Source organism: Petromyzon marinus, chromosome 19, assembly GCF_048934315.1.
Source record: "Petromyzon marinus isolate PM22_M1 ecotype Great Lakes invasive population chromosome 19, UKy_Petmar_22M1.pri1.0, whole genome shotgun sequence".
NCBI classification, from domain to species: Eukaryota; Metazoa; Chordata; class Hyperoartia; order Petromyzontiformes; family Petromyzontidae; genus Petromyzon; species Petromyzon marinus.
The window spans coordinates 12,083,740-12,101,674 of record NC_133685.1 but is presented as its reverse complement, the minus strand read 5'-3'; the positions used below and the strand labels follow the sequence as shown (position 1 = coordinate 12,101,674).

The window sequence follows — 17,935 nt, the reverse complement described above, 5'->3', positions numbered from 1 at the left end:
TGGTGAAGTAAGGTCATTCAACCCTCATTCCTTACACAGCATGGGGAGGCGTTCATCTGGCACTGGATTGACAAAAACTCTAGATTATTATCAATGAATTCAGTGCCTGAAGAAGCTCCCAGCACGTGGAGCTAAACGTCAGACATCATGCATAACAACACTAAGTACAGCACAAAAGCACACCAGAGCTATCCAGAAGAACCACTTAAACCCTACGTAGTAGTACTATTTATTACTGGACACCTTACCAGTTGTTGCAGTCGAGTGTGATGCTTTGTCCCGTTTGGAAGCTTTGTCCACCGTGATAGCAAGGGCAATTGGCGGGTTGCACACATTTAGAGCCGTCCCACACCAGACCCGTCGAGCATTCGCAACCAGCATCGCATGTCTCCGTGATGCAGCTCGACAGGCTGGGCTGTATGGGGACAGGCAGAATGGCATTAGGTGGGATTGGGATGAGAATACTGTATATAAACACCAACAAGACACCACGTGGCTGTCAGGTTTCAGAGATGCCATTCACAATAGATTGACCGTTCAGTGCGAAGGGAAATGTCATTCAAACGGTTTCACTCACACACGCAGGCACTGGTGAAGTTAGTTTGACAAAGAGGTGGGGTTATTGGTGAATATTTTTGGGTGGTTTTCCCTGTGATGTTGCGTATGTTTCTGTATGAAGGCATGACACGGTAGTTTCTTGGTGTGTGAGCATGTATAGATGTATGTTGAACTTCTTCCACACCGTACGTAGTCAACCAAGCTAATCCGAGGTGTGGGGGAAGGACAACAAACTAAACACAAAAAGCAGTTTAAAAAAATGAATTTTAATCTTGATTTAAAAGTGCATAGCTCCAGTGGCACTGTAAAAGTGCATCGCACTTGAACATGTATAATGTATGAGACTTGCCAATCCTGAAACCTCCTGTTGGGGCGAATGCGGGCAGCCAAATTACAACTGGTCAATTCTGCTCGCAACTCATTTATACTGTCATTGCCAATTATGGCACTTACCGCACATGTCTTTAGGTAAACCCGCCTTGTAACATCTGTTTGTGCATGCAGATAGCAACTGCCTGTTGTCAAAAACTATTTGTTGAACAACAAAAAAACTAATTCCGTTTTAGGTAAATTGCTCAACTAATTTAAACAAGGGGGAATGTTTTATTTGAATGGTATTGAAGCCCAAATGACACCGCAATACCACCATCACCCCCTGCTGGCTATTGTTCAGTATTTAATGGCATCTTATTGTGAAGACAAGGTAATCCGTCGCCCTCTAGTGGTTACTCTCACACATGACCCCTCCCTTAACCTGAGAGCTCTGCGCTCATTTATTTCACAGCAGTGCATAGCATGATACTCATCAACATGTGCTGATTTTAGGCTTATCAACTTGCAACCTGTAGGAGCGCGAGGCCTTTTGAAGATCGACAGAGTTGAACTATCTTGTGAGCTACAAATACAAATATCTCCCGTATTGTTGGGGCAAGTGCTGTTAGTGAGCACCTATGATGATCGGCACGGTACAGCATCACGCCCGACCGCCTTTGTTTCCCCAGTGGCGATATTTATACACCACTCTAGGTACTCATTTGAGGCTGAGTCAACCTAGGGGAGGCCCAGGATCGGTTGAAATAATAGTCACTGGTGTTGGCCATGAGCAGGAATTAAACTCGGGTCGCTGGGTTTGTGGCGCAGAGCGCTAACCGCTGCAATGATGAACACAGACACACGCACAGAAAGTGACGGAGGCTTACAGATGCAGAGATGAGTAGACCAACGCAGAGAGACACGCGGAGATACACAGAGAGAGAGAGACATAAAGAGAGACCCTGAGAGAAACAAAGACACGAAGAGGGAGAGACAAGAATATAGGAACAGAGAGACGTATGAACAGGTAAGGCGAGAGCACGGCACTAGAATGCACTACTGTGGTGACATGGCCTAAGGGAAGCAAGTTCGTAGCTTTTGTTCAGACGTTTGCAGTTCGAGCCCAGCGGCTACTCTGGTTATTACTGAGGGTGTGATAGCCATAAATAACCATACATTTGGGGCGCCGTAGTGGCGAGATATTAACTCCCTCGTCTGGTATGCAGGAGGTCGTAGGTTCGATCCCGATTCCGACCCCGACCCTGACGCCTGTATATTTGGAGTTTACATGTTCTTCCCATCGTCACGTGGATTTTGTTTGGGTCCTCCGGTTTTTTCCCCTCCACATTTAGAAAAAAACTCCTTTAAGAGTATTTGGCTGCTTTAAATTTCAACGTGATAAGCCAATTCATTGAGCTATCATTTGTGGCCAGGTTGCTTCTCAAAAAAATATCAATATAGCTCAGTGGGCCTTATCTGGTAAAAAAAAATATAGTTTAATCTGCTTTACAGTGAAAGTTAAAGATGCCCTGACACGATTTGAAAGGACTTGATCATTGTTTATTGGTGTCAGGGTCCCAATTGGCCAAATTCGAAATTTACTCACAAATTACGCAAATGGATTTGCACACAGCAGCAATCATCACCCCCTACAGTCAGACAAATGCACATTTTCAGGCCAGGTGCTGTCACCTTGTGCCCACATGGACAGCTGCCACGAGGGGTGCCATTTAATATATATTGAAATTAAATGTAAGGTGCTTTGACTTAGCTGAGGTATTTGAGAGCTATATAAATGCAAGATTATTATTAAATCAAGGGAGTTTTTATCACACGTAGCATTACATGAAACTGTTGCTGCCGCATGCTGAATTTGGTAACAAGGCCTTTTGCAAGTTTATCCAGTGAAACAGGATAAAAATGTATACTTTGCGCTCAAATCATAAATACTAAATAAATAGCCAACAAGATCAAATGATCAAATGAAAGAGTTGTAAGCCATTTGAAAGTGGTCTGAGATTCCTCGGCGTAGAGGGTGCTATGAAAAAACAAATCATTATTATTACAGAAGGACAAACGGAGAGGAATATAGACGTAAATGGAGCGAGAGAGATACCGAGATAAAGAGAGAGACACAAACAGAGGACGAGTGGTTTTCTTCCGGGAATGAGCGTGGCGCCCCTCTGGGATTGGGTGCTTACGTTGTTCATGTTGCCGCAGGTGACAGGGCAGGAGGACTTGCATGGGGACCACTGCATGTTTTCGGGGCAGAGGCCGCTGTCGTCAACGCAGCCTTCCGAGCTCCAGCAGGACCATCCGCCATACTCGCACGTGCTGCAAGCGGGCAGGCGGGAGTGGGAGAGACACCGTGAGCTCATTGCAAACACATACCCACGTCACGATTGGTCATCAGACGTGGCTTGCTCAGGAACGGTCTCGTCCCTGCCATATAAAACGTGGAACTTCTGACATTGGACTGATTCAGAGCAACAAAGAGAAGGCTTCGACCACGTTAAAGTGGGAAACCACCGTAAAAATATATATTTTTCACATTTTAACTTTAAGTGTTATGAGTTATTCGTAAATCTTATACGTAGGCTTTCAAGACCAATATAATTCATAGCTCATCGAATTCCTCCAGTCTAAATAAAGATTATGATTCTATGTCGGTCTAATGCCAATTGTCAGCTATACCCTCTGCCACCCGACATAGCCAATCAAATCAGGCTGTAACATTGGGCACAAATGCCAAATGATTTGTTTTTTCAGCGAACTGGGGGAAGAATGATGGAAAGCAAGTAATTTTTTTTATAATTGTATACGTTTCGTTGGAGATTGCATCCAGCAATATCATGTGTTAACACGTGAGAGGTGAGATGTCAACACCTGATAATGCTGTCCAGCGAAACCTCACCATAAAATAGTAAAAAATTAGCTTGATCTTCACAATTCTGGTTTGCTGAAAAACCAAATCATTTGGCTTATTTTCCCATGTGACAACTTCATTTGATTGTTTCTTTGGGGTGACAGAGGGTATAAGTGAAAATTGGCATTATACTAACACGATCTAACCCAAGAGCAACTAACTGTGAAACATAGTTGCTAGGAGTATAGGCAGACTATATTTTGACGAGGTCAGAACCCATTGACGCTCCAAGTCTCTTGCAAAAGTGACCTGGGTCGATAAATATATTGCTCAGCATCATATGCAGGAGAATTGACCGAATTTAATTAACTCCCAGCTAAACTGAACATCGAAATTCATGGTATTCATTGCTATCTGCCTGGTTGACAATGCTCACCAGTTTTTGCAGCCCATTTGCAAAATGCTGCCTGGCGCGTAGTTTGTGCTGCTGTAAGAACACTTGCACTGGCTCTGATCCACACAGCTCAGACCATCGAAATCAAGGAGAAGTCCATCTGGGCAGTTGCAGCCCTCCGCACATTCCTCGTGACAATCCTGCTTCCCACAACACGCACAAGACAGGAGGCTTACATGTGCACAACGACAGCAGAAGCCAGGTAACTTGATAGCATATTGACTGCTATCATCATCCGCCTCCTGTGATTTTTTTAATAAAGATTAATATAATTGATTGGTCTTTATTGAGTCTTCTTAACTCAAATTGTAATCATTGCATAAACATTATTTTTTTGTCATTACGCTACCGGCAACAGTTACGATTCAGGACTTGATACCATTTTTTTTACTTCTCCCCACTATCTACTAAACAGACTTCTTTCATCATCCAGTAATAGAGAGCTCTCTTCTGCTTGGCCTTGTACAACCCTTTATCAATCCACTCACTCCTCTCCGAAGGGTTCCTAGTAGCATGTCGGTCATGGAGGTTGTTTGACCGTACGTTTAGACATTGGCCAACCGGGGACTGGTTCAGATATCACTCGCCACTAATGTTAGCCATGGCCAAGAATGAAAGAGAGCTCGCCAAGTTCATAGAGATATGCGCTAAGCACTGCACCACCGCTCCACCCCATGTATGGCACTAAACCAGGAATTTTATTCGGAATGCTTTCAATGCATACTGATCTTGTTCACAGTGTTAATTAGAAGGGGTAACATGTTGTACAGCTGATATTTTAAGGTAGATGGCAGGCACCTCAATGTTGCTCAGCGAGGCACAGGTACTCCTGCACGAAGAGGCACACTGCTGGTACACCATGTCACCGGGACACGTCACGGCTGAGGGAGAATTGACGTGACATCATAGCATCAGATCACATCGTTTACGCGACAGCTCCAGCACAACATTTACAGTTTAAAAAATGTATACACTGCATGTTCATAAACTACGTGTGATCATTGATATGAAGCCAATACAACTGTCGTGCTCAGTATGTCATTATGTAGACAGGTTTACTGAATGACAGAACACTCACTGCAATCTAGAAGTAGACGCCAGTTGGCCAGGACGACTCCTCGAGAAGCACAGATGTACGCGTAGTCTGCGAATGTCTTACATTCGGCGCCTGTCAGAGCTCCAGCTGTGCACACCTCATATGTGCAGTCCTTTTTGAAAGCATCCGGGTTGACACGTGTGTGGCATACTAAGAAAATAAAGAGGAGCAACGTAGTTGTACAGAGCGTTGCGTTCAATGCAGTGCCGCGAACAAATCACACAGAGCTAGGTGTCGACGCTTATTGGAATGAATGTTATTGTTTGTAAAATGGACGAGCTGGTACATGTCAGAATATGTCTTTGCAAAAACATATCCTGCTCGCACACAATATAATTATCTGAGGTTCATTGTTAAAGGGCAGCTTATAAATCTGAATTGTTGTGATTAACGCAATCATAATTTTGACGTCGTTGAATTAATGCATTTACGACACAGTGGTGCGCTTTTTAAGTCAAATAAGTTACAGATTCCATACACTTCCACTCAATCGGGATGCTGTTCTAAGCCATTGTGTGAATCATAGTGTCCCGAGAGGAGCGAAGACTGTTCGGCATATCTGCAGATGTCAAGAGTATACGTACAGTTAAATGGGTCGTTCATCAGTTTGTTGCAAGTCTCTTGGGCGGCCGAGTTGAGCTGGGCGTACGTGTTGCACGGAGACGCCAGCGCCAGCGAATTGGCTTCGGGGCACGAGTTGGTCGCTCCCTGCGCCACCTTCCAGCGAGCGGTGAAGGCCCACACCTCGATCTCGACATCTCCTGCACGCGTCATGAAGTCGTCGCGCTGGTCGCGGGTGAAAGTGCCGCACAGCCCGGCCACCGTGCCTTCGAGCTCGGGCGGAGCCGTCACGTACAGGCGCCGCACGCCATCCCAAACGATGCGCATGCCGTTGTCCAGAGTCACCTGCAGGGATGATATCACTGTGTTTTTATTTTTTTAAATGCAAGTCAGAAGTTCCCACGTGAACAGGAAAGATGTTTAAAAGTTGAAAAGTGCACGAAGAGGCATGGAGATATCCATGCTTTATGAGAGACAGAAAAAGGAACACACGGATCATCGGGGAGCAAACACAAATCAGAGACTCTAATTGACAATGAATAAAAATAAGTGGGCTTGTTTTACGATACATCACTGGACGGGATTATAGCTGATAGACAGGACTGGTGATAAAATGTCAGCCATCGGAGAGAACGTGCCCACAAGATGATGACCACCATGGACATGGAGGGATGAGATCAATGCATGTGCACTAATGAGATCAACGGTAGCAGCAGATGGTGACCGCACGGATTGACATTGGCCGATGATGAAGCCTCCCACGTGGCACTGTGGACAATTCTGGTGTAAATATACATGTGACACAGATGTCTATGAAATAAATCATAACCAGTGATATATATAATATCTGTGTCACGTGATTTGATTCATTTTATAAGTAGGCTTCATAATTAGCTTCCTTCAGGTCAGATTGTGTGGGTATAATGTCGGCCGTTGGAGGGTAATAGTTAAAAATTGACATTATACCTACACGATGTAACACAAAAGAAACTAATGATTAGTCATGTCATTTGATGTTTGATTTCGAGGTCATATAAAAAATTATGTAAAAAAAGAAACATCTGGTAGTACATATTGAATATAAAAATGTCCTTTATTTATCTAGCGAAGCCTAACTGAGTCTGAAGACTTTTTTTTCAGAAGGGTCATGCATTAGGATGATTGATAAATAAGTAGCTCAGAGATTGGCCAGTGAGGCTTCGTCATTTTTGTCGGCCACTTCATGTTTCTGGTGTTCACAGAGCCACCCATAGAGCTCATACTTGGCGCTGTACTTACCCTCACAAACTGGACAGAGACACGTTCCACCAGGAGGCCGGGGATTTTCCGGGGCAGTTCCCCGATACGCCACCCGTTGAGCAGACACTCGAGAGGCCCTTGGAGGCGCAGCGCTTGTCCAGCAGCACGAATGTTGACGGCGCGGGAACACTGTGTGGTGATGGGGCGGCACGATTCAGGTCAGGGGTTGCGTGCATCGAGGCGAGTGGGTTGATGTGTTCTTCCCAGACGCAATTAGGATGTGAAGTTTGTTCTTTCACAAGGTGACAGCACAATGAGATGAAGTGGGTTTTTGTTTTGTTTTTGGTGTTGTTGGGATAATGTTGTTGACTACGTGAAGAAATTTCGATTTAAAGCTTTCGTGACTGCAGTGATTCATATTCTTGGTTCTTTCGGTAAAGTCACGTTGAAGGGAAACAATAAAATAATAATATATATATAGAACAACAAAATTCTCACGACGTTTCGACTGCAACACAAGCAGTCATCATCAACGTGACTTTACCGAAAGAACCAAGAATACGTGAAGCAAGTTAAAAAAGACATATTAGAAGGGGAGTAAGGCGAGGAGACACGCTTCTGCCAAAGTTATTTAAAGTGTCATAATTTTGTTGCAAGGACATTCATTTTCCACCTGGAGTTTGGGTGATGAGAACTGGTTGTCAGTGGATTTAAAAATGCAAAATATATTAAGACAAAATGTGTTCATGTAATCATACATTCAGATGTGTAATAATAGATTGCTATGTAATTATTTATCAATGCAGTGTTATGTAACTATCACCATGTTGACCTTATTTTATCCCTTATTAAAAAAAAAACCTGTTCAGATGATTCTACGAATATCGGAATATTATGGATAGGCGTACCTTGTGGTAATGCCTTATATCGATAATCCCTACTCGAAGCCAACTAAGAGCAATGTCCTGGAAATTGTCGAAGGGGAAATTAAGCCCCGGGATTGGCTGATGTTGAATCGTGGTGGGTATCCTGTGAAATTCAGTGGTCATTTTGCACCTGTAGTGGGCATTAACCGTGAGTTGAATTACAGTTCCTCACACTCCCACCCTTGCTTCCCCGAGCTAGTACTGACACAGCTGGCTGTTGCTCTGTGTTCACGAGTGTGTGTCGCACCACTTTGACGGATGATCCGCAAGCGGCTCCCTCCAGCTCTATGGCGTAGGCCTCAGCAGAGGGGTCCGAGGGTTCCACCAAGGTGTACGCGCATCCCAGAGTCAGCCCTGCCGCTTCGTAGGGTCGCTTGTCGAACGTAGTCACGTGCGTCTCTCCCACTACCTTACAAGTGGCTGCACCACACACAAGGGACCACCATCATCGTCAGCACGGTGGCTAGTATACATGGGATTTCTGCCTTGCAAAATGATATTCAGAGGAAATAACGGTGGCAATGACGTTTTGTCGTAGTGGTTGCAGAAAGATAGAATAAACACAGTACTCATACTGATGTATGAATGTTTACTTAACACGAGCATGATAAGACAATGCTTTACCCGCAGCACATTTCAAACACTCATGTACCTGCATGCATATTTAATCATGTAAATGCTCATACTATACATCTGGGCTTTTATGTGAATTCAACCTCTGCAAAGGTGTCGAATGTCAGGTCAATTTCACTCACATTCTGGTATCCAGACATATAATTGTATTTTATAGCAGGTTCTGCAAAACAAACATACGAAGGAGACTAATTCACACAGGGCTGCAACGCCACATACCTTCACATGCAGTGGTCGTGCATTGCCAGTTTCCACCAACACACGTGCTGTCAGGAAAGAAAAAGATTCAAGTCGTCAGATCATTGCCTACATCTGTTGGTCCCCTGAGTCCAATAACAGATTAAACACGGAAACATTTCAAATGGAACAGCTTGTGATACATTCAAAACTTTTCGGAATGTGGGTTTGGAGCAGTGGTTCGCGCACAGCGCTATGAACCCAGGGATGATCCAAGTTCCGATTCCCAACCGTGGCTAGCATCATTGGCGAGTGATATTTGTAGAAACATGTAAGTGCGCGTGTGGACCACGGGAGATGGAATGATGTAGCACGCGCTTTACACAGTTGAGACAGTTGATATACAACAGTACAGTATAATTATGTATCGGCATTTAATTAGTAATTGTTATGAGACCATCCTGATTGGAATCCCCTTAGTCTACAACTAGCAAAGGTGCCGTGGTGGAAGAAGAAGAAAAGTAACCAACGTATCTGAACCTATCCTGGCCACCCCGCGTTCACAAACCCGCACTGACCAGCGTGATGAATGAAGTACTGTACGGGGAAACCACCGCCTACAATCGGCCGACACAGCTCTTTAAGGCATTCATTTAATTCATCAGTGGATATAATAAAGTTCCCTTTTAAATATCGAGCGACGGTATTCCCAGTGTTATAGTAAATATAGTAATCATCAGCTCGATGGGTGCGGCAATTCGTCAGGTGGGGCCCCAATATTCGATTTGCGCAATTTGCGGAAGCCAAACTTCACTGCTATAATTATATAAAAATGTATCGTGGAACGTAAATGGAAGCATTTTCATAAAATAAATTTAAACCGCGTTTCAATTACGTTTTTGTTCTTTTTACACTGTTGTTGAAAACATCTCTCAGGGTGGTCGTCAAGAAGGCCCCAACTCTTAGCTTTGGCCACCAGGGCGGCCAAGGCACCCCTGCCCCCACGTTAGTTACGCAATTTGGTATTCCAAATGCTAATTGCAACATTATTGTGGGACCTTTGCGCTTGTTGGAGCCCTCTGCTGGAACCAGCCAGCAAAACGCGCCCTCCGTTTTACTCCCCGTCCTCACCAGTTGTTGCAGTCGACGAGGATGATGCTGCCAGTGGGGTATTCGTCGCCCAAGCTCGAGCAGGGACACTGGTCCTGCGTGATGCAGGTCTTGTCGTGCAGCAGGGTCCCGTCGGGGCAGTGGCAGCCCTCCACGCACTGCTGGTTCTCGCAAGTGAACACGGCGCTCTTGCACGTGTGCGGGCAGGCGCTCCCACAGTCGTCGTACACCATGGCCGGAGGACATTCAACGTCTGTGCAATGCAATTGAGGGGGGGGGGGGGGGGGAGTTGGGCAAAGAGTGAGTTAAAGAGAAAAAATGCTTTAGGTTGGTGGTCAGTGCTGTCACCGAGACTTTGTGCCTGGCTCGGTAAAGTTAGCTAGGACGCTTAGGGGGTCAGTCGGAGCGCTGATCTAACACGACTGAGATCATGGGTTCGAATCGAGGCAGGTGTCTGTGATTTACACTGATCTTAAGTGTTGTGAGTTCATTGTTTCGACCCTGGCACCAATTACCATACGCAAAAAACCATGTAGTTCTGTATATTTCTACACGTTCAGCTCTGTGGTGGTGTGCTGGAGGTCCCGGGTTAAATCCCGACCCTCACGCCTATTTGGAGTTTGCATGTCTATAATGTGTGTCTCCCCGTGGTTGTGCGTTTTTGATGATTTAGCTGTTGTAAGTGTTCACATAAGCTACTTCGTTGAGCTATCATTTGTGGCCAGATCGCTTCTGAAAAAAAGCTACTGTATGTAGAGCTCAGTAGGCTTTACCTGGTAAAATAAAAATTGTACAAAAATAAATAGCTCCAAAAGTATGTATGTTACTGTTATACGTAGCACAGAGCATGTGAAAAAGCAATGCTTATTGTGTGTACCAGAAAACTCTTCATGAGCACATGGTGTTCTATGAAAAAGAGTAACTGTTTTCGATATATGTTTTTCCTTTTAAGACCACGGCATATTATTGATCAACTTGTTAAGTTTTGTTGTTGTTATTTTTGTTGTTCACCACAGGCAGCCCAATTGTCAGCAAATAATTTGTGTGCACCAGAGGTCACCTGAGGGGATTCAGAAGTGGCTCTGCTGTGTTGTGTCACCCTTTGTCAGCCTTTCTCAAATATAGAGGGTCCCCAACGCACTGCGATAGATTTAAATGGCTGCCTTTGTCTTCGTAACGTGACGTCGATAGCACATTCAGTGGGTGAAAAGAAAAAAACTGGATCGAATTCCGTTCCAATTCATAGTACAGTTTCACAATAAGTTTATAGTACGCGGCGAGGTAATGGACGCCCGTCACCCCGACTAGCATTCGTCAACAACATAAATGGAATCGCGGTTTATTCCATCGACTCGCTGGCGGTGGTCGGGGCTACGATGTGAGAGCAAGGGGTGTGCGGCGGGGGGGGTGGAAAGGCGTGAGAAAGACGTACAGCACAGGTCCGGTGCCCGCCAGCTGAGCCTGTGTCCGCGGCGCGAGCACGCCCCGGCGTACGCCTCGAAGGAGGCGCAGTGGCAGTCGGTGCGGTTGTCCATCAAGCAGAGGCACACGTCCTCTAAGCAGGCGCGTATGTACGGCTCCGGGTTCACGTCCTGCAGAACGGTCGTGACAACACGCGTCAAACGAAGAGCAGCCTTCAAACCAGAGGCCACCGAACCAGTGTTGGGGCCCAGTTGTTTCTTGCTGTGGTTGTCCCACCTGATGACGGACGCTTGTGTTGCGCCCGAAACGTTGTGATTGATTTTTTTTTTATTTTATACCTACGTGACTTTACCGAAAGAACCAAAGAGTATGGATCCCTGCAGTCACGTAAACTTCAAATCTAGATTCAGTGTTGAGTCGCCACCAACTTTGCTTCGTTATCCCAACAACTAGCTTTTTGCCCCGTCCAAGGACGGGTGTATATTGCAGTAAATCTGAAATATTCAATAGAAAAATTGTTCACCTCATGATTATTAATGAGGGGTGCGGCATGTGGAGTGACATCACCCGCTCATGATTGTTAATGAATAACTGCCAAATCGCTCTCCGTGGTGCTAACGTTAAGAAAAAAACGCCACTTTTTTCAAATTTTCTTGCTGTGGTTTTCACACCTGATGATGATTGCTTGTGTTGCAGTCGAAACGTCGTGAGCATTTTATTGTTTTATATTTTTATTATTTTATTGTTTCCCTTCTACGTGACTTTAGCGAAAGAACCAAGAATATGAATCCTTGCAGTCACGAAAGCTTTAAATCAAGCTTAACACCTGTTTTATTGCCAGAAAGGATAAAGACTATCATTTTGTCATCGTCTTTCAAACTCAATCTGAAATTAGCGTTGTCTTGGTTTTATAGTTGTAAGTGATGATTTATTGCTTGCGCGATCCCCACTGGTTTTCATTTTCGATCTTAAATTCACTTCACAAGTTCAACGGGATATGCAGTGTAATGAATGAGGTTCCTTTCGTTAGGCATTTCCTGGCAGCATACACGATAAAGCTCAATGCAGTTTGAGCGAAACGTCGTCGTATGTTGATGTTAAATTCAGTCATTAAAAGTCACCGGTGAAGAGGAGGAGTATTATTGGTCAGGATTTGATTAACACATTATCCCGTACAAATAATATCTCTGTAAACGTGACAACCTTGTCTGATGTTGGAGGGGTCGTGACAAGAATTTTGCCATAAAACTACCACGTGGCCTAAATCCCAAAAACGCAAACGTGGATCAATGAAGTAACATTCATGCATCTGGCTAGTATTTCTCACTAAAACGCAGGATTAGCCTACCTCATGTAAGTGTGATACGTGCTTGGTAATACGTACATCTGTGCAGTTGGAGAACTGATTGTGGCGGATCTTCTTGCACTGCAGATATGCTATTGGAAGCGTATCTGGCTGACACATGCTCACGGCCGATGAGCTTTTAAGGCAGCTGTCATCTGAAAGGGCAAAGTAGCAATGTATTTCATAAATGTACGTTTAAAAATAATAATATACTCTGTAGAAAATACATCCACCGCAGAGATAGAGCGATGACGTCCCCTTGCGTGCACGAGATAAGATGGATTTTTGCATCACAAGACTGATAGATGGTGACAGCTAGGGGAGGCCTTCATCCAGCAGTGGATTGATCATGGCTGCTGATGATGCAACTCCTTAGTGCCACATTTATCATTATCGATTGCGTGGGTACATATTTTTTGACGTCCCATGTGCAGTGTTCGTTAAAAATATTAAACAAAGCTAGTACACGTATCCAAGACATGGCATGTTTATGTGTACACACGCAGCTCTTTTGAAAATCCACTGCTGGATATAGGCTGTAGCCACACTCTGTAGGTCGTGCGGGTTATTCGATGATCACACTTGTCAATGTGAGTTGGTGAAGGTGACGAGCTTAAATGTAGTAACGCTGGTACGTTATAACAGTGAATTTCATTCCATATCTTATCTACTGTCTTGCTTGAATCGACAGAAGTGGCGTAACTATATTAGCAGGTCAGGGGATCCCGATGTTTACAGGTGGGGTCCCGATATTTGATTCGTCTCGCACGGTCGCACCTCGGCTATATATCGCGGCTCTTCTTGCCTAATCACATCAGTACGCTCACAGTCTCGAACGTGTAACGCTTTAGGGGCGCTCCAGATTCGCAAAATGCAGCCGCTATTTATGCTACTAGCGTCTCATTTGTTCAATACTGTGTTTACCATAAACCTCAGTGTAACAGGCGTACCATAAAATCATGATCGTTTCTCACACGCAGGAGTCTACACATGCAATGTATGGTTGGCGTAAGAATATAATTCGAATACATAAATTCTCCACGCCCTGTGATATATTACGCAGTGGCATAGCGTGGTTGGCATGGGCCCTGGTGCAATAGGTGAAATGGAGTCCCCTATTAACCAACTTCCACCCTCCTCACTCCTTCCCTAACCCTTTTCGTAGCCCACAGCCTGAGCCTTTCCGGCCATTGGGCGAGTGGTGCAATAGCACCGCCCGCACATTTTTGACAGCTACTGCCACTGCATGTAGATTATTTATCGCAGATTTTGTTGCTATAAATTTCCAAATGATAAACCACTTCGTTGAGCTATCATTTGTGGCCAGGTCGTTTTGGAAAAATAAGTTAATAGCTTAGTGGGCTTTACCTGGCAAAATATTTTTTTATTAGTTTTAATTGTATATTTAAAAAAATGTGATTTAACTTATCTTTCCCATACTTTGCACTCCTATCGTGTTTTTCGTATTGTTTGATGCTGTAGCGTTCTGACCCGCCTCTACTGGACATCTGTGAGAAAGAGCTTTAAAGCATATTCTGTTCATTACACGTACCCTCGCCGGGCTCCGTGGCTCGCCAGCTCATTCCGAAGGCGAGCGGGCAGGTGGCAAGCCGTCCGTTCTTCCCGGTCAAGTCGTCCGACGTGTCGTTGTTGAACAGGCCGCAAAGACCACACGTTTTATGACTGAGCTCGTTGGTGACCATCACGGATATGGCATTTTCGCCGTCCCAGCGCACGGTGAAGCCCAGGCCGCTGCGAACGAGGATGGAATCGGCGATGCGCTCGATGAGGAGGCCGTTCCACGACGTGGGAATGGAGATGACGCTGGAGGCCGAGGAAGCCACGGGACCGTCGTCGCTGCCACTGAGGTCGAGGGCGATGAGCCCGATGGTGATGGTTAAGTTCCTGCAAGGGTGCATCGTACGTCAGACAAGGGAGGTCAATGATGATGACGATGAATCAGGAATGATTATCATGCATTTGGAACTCGCTGTCTGATTGAATAACAGTGTACTCGTAAAATAATAAAGGTACCTTAATCTGGTTCTATGAGCCTCGGGCACAATTAATGAACTCTAGAAGTGTGAAAGGTGCTATAGTCTGGCTCTTTGAAGCTACGTAATCTGGCTATCTGCGCATTATTTCATAAAATGATGTATGTGTGTGCCTTCGTATACACCTATTTTAAAGGTGCAGTGACTGCTAATGTCCACTAACTGCTCGTTTCCACTAAAACTAAATGTCGCAGGCCATTCCTGCTGTGGTCTCGGACCTCTTGCAGTTGGAGAGCGAGTTGCACGGCCGCACAGTTCTCAGCACCACAGAGAAGGTCTGGTCCGTGCAGTCTCCCGCCAGCAGATAGGAGCAACCTCCGCGGAACTCGAACAGGGACCCATCGAAGGAGCGGAAGTGGCTTAGACCCCACGTCACACACTCTCCGGGATTGCCTGTGGGTCATGTGCAAATGACACGCTTGTACTCCACAAGAGAGGCGGGGAGGGGACATGGTGGAGCAGGGCTGGAGGGACACAGGGCTCTTGACCGTCAGGACAAGAAATGAGCCATGCTAGGCTGTTCCAAGATAGCACTAGCACGGATTGGATATGATTTCATATAGTCGTAGAAACGTAGCATGTGTTGTTAAAAGTGTATTATATAAGCAGAGCTCCCTTCTGTGTTTCCACATATACATACAACATGTTTAAGTCTATCGGCCTATTGGCTTTCTAGACCAGTATTATCCAGCAGCATTTGTTTAACGATGCAAACAAACTCTGGACCGGTTTTTACCTTTTGGGTCTCATCGGTAGAGTCAGGCTTGTAAAACAAATGTTGTCCATGGCCAGAATGAGGACTTGGATGACTGGATTTGGTGGCACGTCTGCTAACGCTAAAGCTCCTACTGAGGGCGCTGATTACCAGCGACACAGTACCATGGTTGGCATGGGCCCCGATTTAAGGAATGACACTGGGTCCCCTGTCCAATTCCTCGCCTCCCCCCCCCCCCCCTTTGTAGCCTGGTCTGGGGCCTGTCTGGTCCGTGGGCCCTGGGTGCCCCAATGTCGGAAACGACACTGGGGCCCCTCCAGCTTGTGGGTTCCCGGTGCAGTTGCACTGCCTGCACAATCGATAGCTACGCCACTCCTCATTACCCTTAATAGGCCGATGTGAACACCGTGTGCCGAGTCTTATCGTACCTGGCTCGAAGTAGACCGTGTTCATTTGCGAAGGACTCGCGATATCTTCCGCTGTAGAGATAATGGAATACATCATACGGGTCAATTTACTGCACACGCGGATATGAAACGTATACAAAATAACACACAATTTGTGTGGTCCATGTACAGCTTAATCCATAGCTACATGAGGGCCTCCCCTCGCCGCGTGTCGTGGACGTTATTTAACCGCTTAACCACGTTGGTCAGTGCGGATAATTCACTGTGTAACAAAAAAAATGTTTTTGTTCCTGGGTAGTAAGTGTTATTTCCTAATTTCTTATGCCTCAAAAGTACAGAAAATGGCTGTTATTACCCACAAACTTTGCTTTTGTGACCAAGGACAAAAAAAGCAATGTTAATAATTCACTCCATTAAAAACACTGTGTAACAAATGTATTATTGTTTTGTTCCTGGGAAGTAAGTGTTATTTCCTAATTGCTATTATTCCCCACAAACTTTGCTTTTGTGACCAGGACAGTGATATTTTGAAATGTACCTATTTTCAATGAGAAAACGTGTGCATGTGTGTCATTCTTTCACGTAAAGTTCTGGTCACAAAAGCATAGTTTGTGGCGAATAATAGCCATTTTCTATAATTTTGAGGCATACGCAATTAGAAAATAACACTTACTACCCAGGAACAAAAATCGTGTTACGTAGTATAAGCGAAGGCAGGGGGGGCATAGTAGCTGAAGCATAGAAATACAAGTACTGTTGCATCGTCTGCTGCTCACCACCCTGCAGCCTACATATCCTGTCCAGCCTGCAGCCTACATGTCCTGTCCACCCTGCAGCCTACATGTCCTGTCCACCCTGCAGCCTACATGTCCTGTCCACCCTGCAGCCTACATGTCCTGTCCACCCTGCAGCCTACATGTCCTGTCCACCCTGCAGCCTACATGTCCTGTCCACCCTGCAGCCTACATGTCCTGTCCAGCCTGCAGCCTACATGTCCTGTCCAGCCAGCAGCCTACATGTTCTGTCCAGCCTGCAGCCTACATATCTTGTCCAGCCTCAAGCCTGCTAAGCTTCCAAGATCTGACGAGATCGGTCGCATTCCGGGTGATTCAGTCATGGGTAATGAGTCAAACTGAAATTTGAGTTGACATCTGAGTAATCCCGCTGATAGACATCGTTGCTTATTATTATTATTAAAACATATCTTCAATGTCGCATAGAATCTATTGCGTTTGTTAACCATCACAAAGCTTCCCGAAACCCTAATCCATTATCACATCAGATTACCTATGACATGTTTATATTTGGTACCTTTACATCCATTATCTGACTCACATTATCCTCCCCATACTTGTCCAGCGCTTGTTATTTTAACGTCATACCGGCAACAAATCATATTATGTAGATAGCCCGTAAGCTACGCGTGTGCGTGCTACATTAGGTCAATGGGCCATTGCAATGCACACTCCAGCACTCATTTGTCAAACGTTTGCGAAATGTTTAGCCGAGTTGTTTTTTTGGTGACTACTTTAGCAAATAATATTTATTTTTATATGTTCTTTTCTGGCACTTTTTGTGTTGAGCCTACCACGTTTGTTGGTGGGTTTTTTTTACCGAAAATGCTTTGGTTGGATCCCAGATCTCGCATCTAAAAGAGATAATTATCTCACGAGCCTGTGCCTGTTTATTAAGTAACGCGTGCATGTGTACGCGATTTTCGGATTGTATTGTCTTGCCTTGTGTATGCTTGTCTTTTATCGTATTTAGGCATGTGTATATGTGTGTCTGGGTGTATGTTAGGTCGACTCAACAGTAAATGTTTCAGTGTGTAAACACCAGCTCTGGGGAGACAGACGAGGCCGGACGTGGTCCTGGCTACGTCACCTCCCTCGTGTGTGTTCCGGCCTTCATAGCTGCACGCTAACGGCACTTGCTGCAAGAATATTTACGGCTATGGGACTATGTTAGTGGGTAAACCAGCATTGGCCGCGCGTTTGCACGGGATGCACGTGCCGGGGTGGAGGGTGGAGGGCAGGCGCCGACGTTAGCACGGACGAACC

General features: G+C 45.3%; 1 protein-coding gene across 1 annotated transcript in view; it reads right to left on the bottom strand.

The window, feature by feature from the left end:
* Positions 1-17,935, bottom strand: part of LOC116943709 (uncharacterized) — a 48,810-nt gene that overhangs the window by 26,024 nt on the left and 4,851 nt on the right. Inside the window, exons 5-19 of the mRNA XM_076067970.1 lie at positions 15,897-15,947; positions 14,972-15,146; positions 14,252-14,604; positions 12,739-12,854; positions 11,365-11,524; positions 9,954-10,185; positions 8,865-8,911; positions 8,260-8,432; positions 7,126-7,275; positions 5,871-6,192; positions 5,269-5,436; positions 4,989-5,071; positions 4,173-4,330; positions 3,072-3,204; positions 249-415 (exon numbers count right to left, since the gene is read on the bottom strand). Coding sequence (XP_075924085.1) covers positions 249-415; positions 3,072-3,204; positions 4,173-4,330; positions 4,989-5,071; positions 5,269-5,436; positions 5,871-6,192; positions 7,126-7,275; positions 8,260-8,432; positions 8,865-8,911; positions 9,954-10,185; positions 11,365-11,524; positions 12,739-12,854; positions 14,252-14,604; positions 14,972-15,146; positions 15,897-15,947 — 2,488 coding nt within the window. The remainder of the gene's footprint in view (positions 1-248; positions 416-3,071; positions 3,205-4,172; positions 4,331-4,988; positions 5,072-5,268; positions 5,437-5,870; positions 6,193-7,125; positions 7,276-8,259; positions 8,433-8,864; positions 8,912-9,953; positions 10,186-11,364; positions 11,525-12,738; positions 12,855-14,251; positions 14,605-14,971; positions 15,147-15,896; positions 15,948-17,935) is intronic.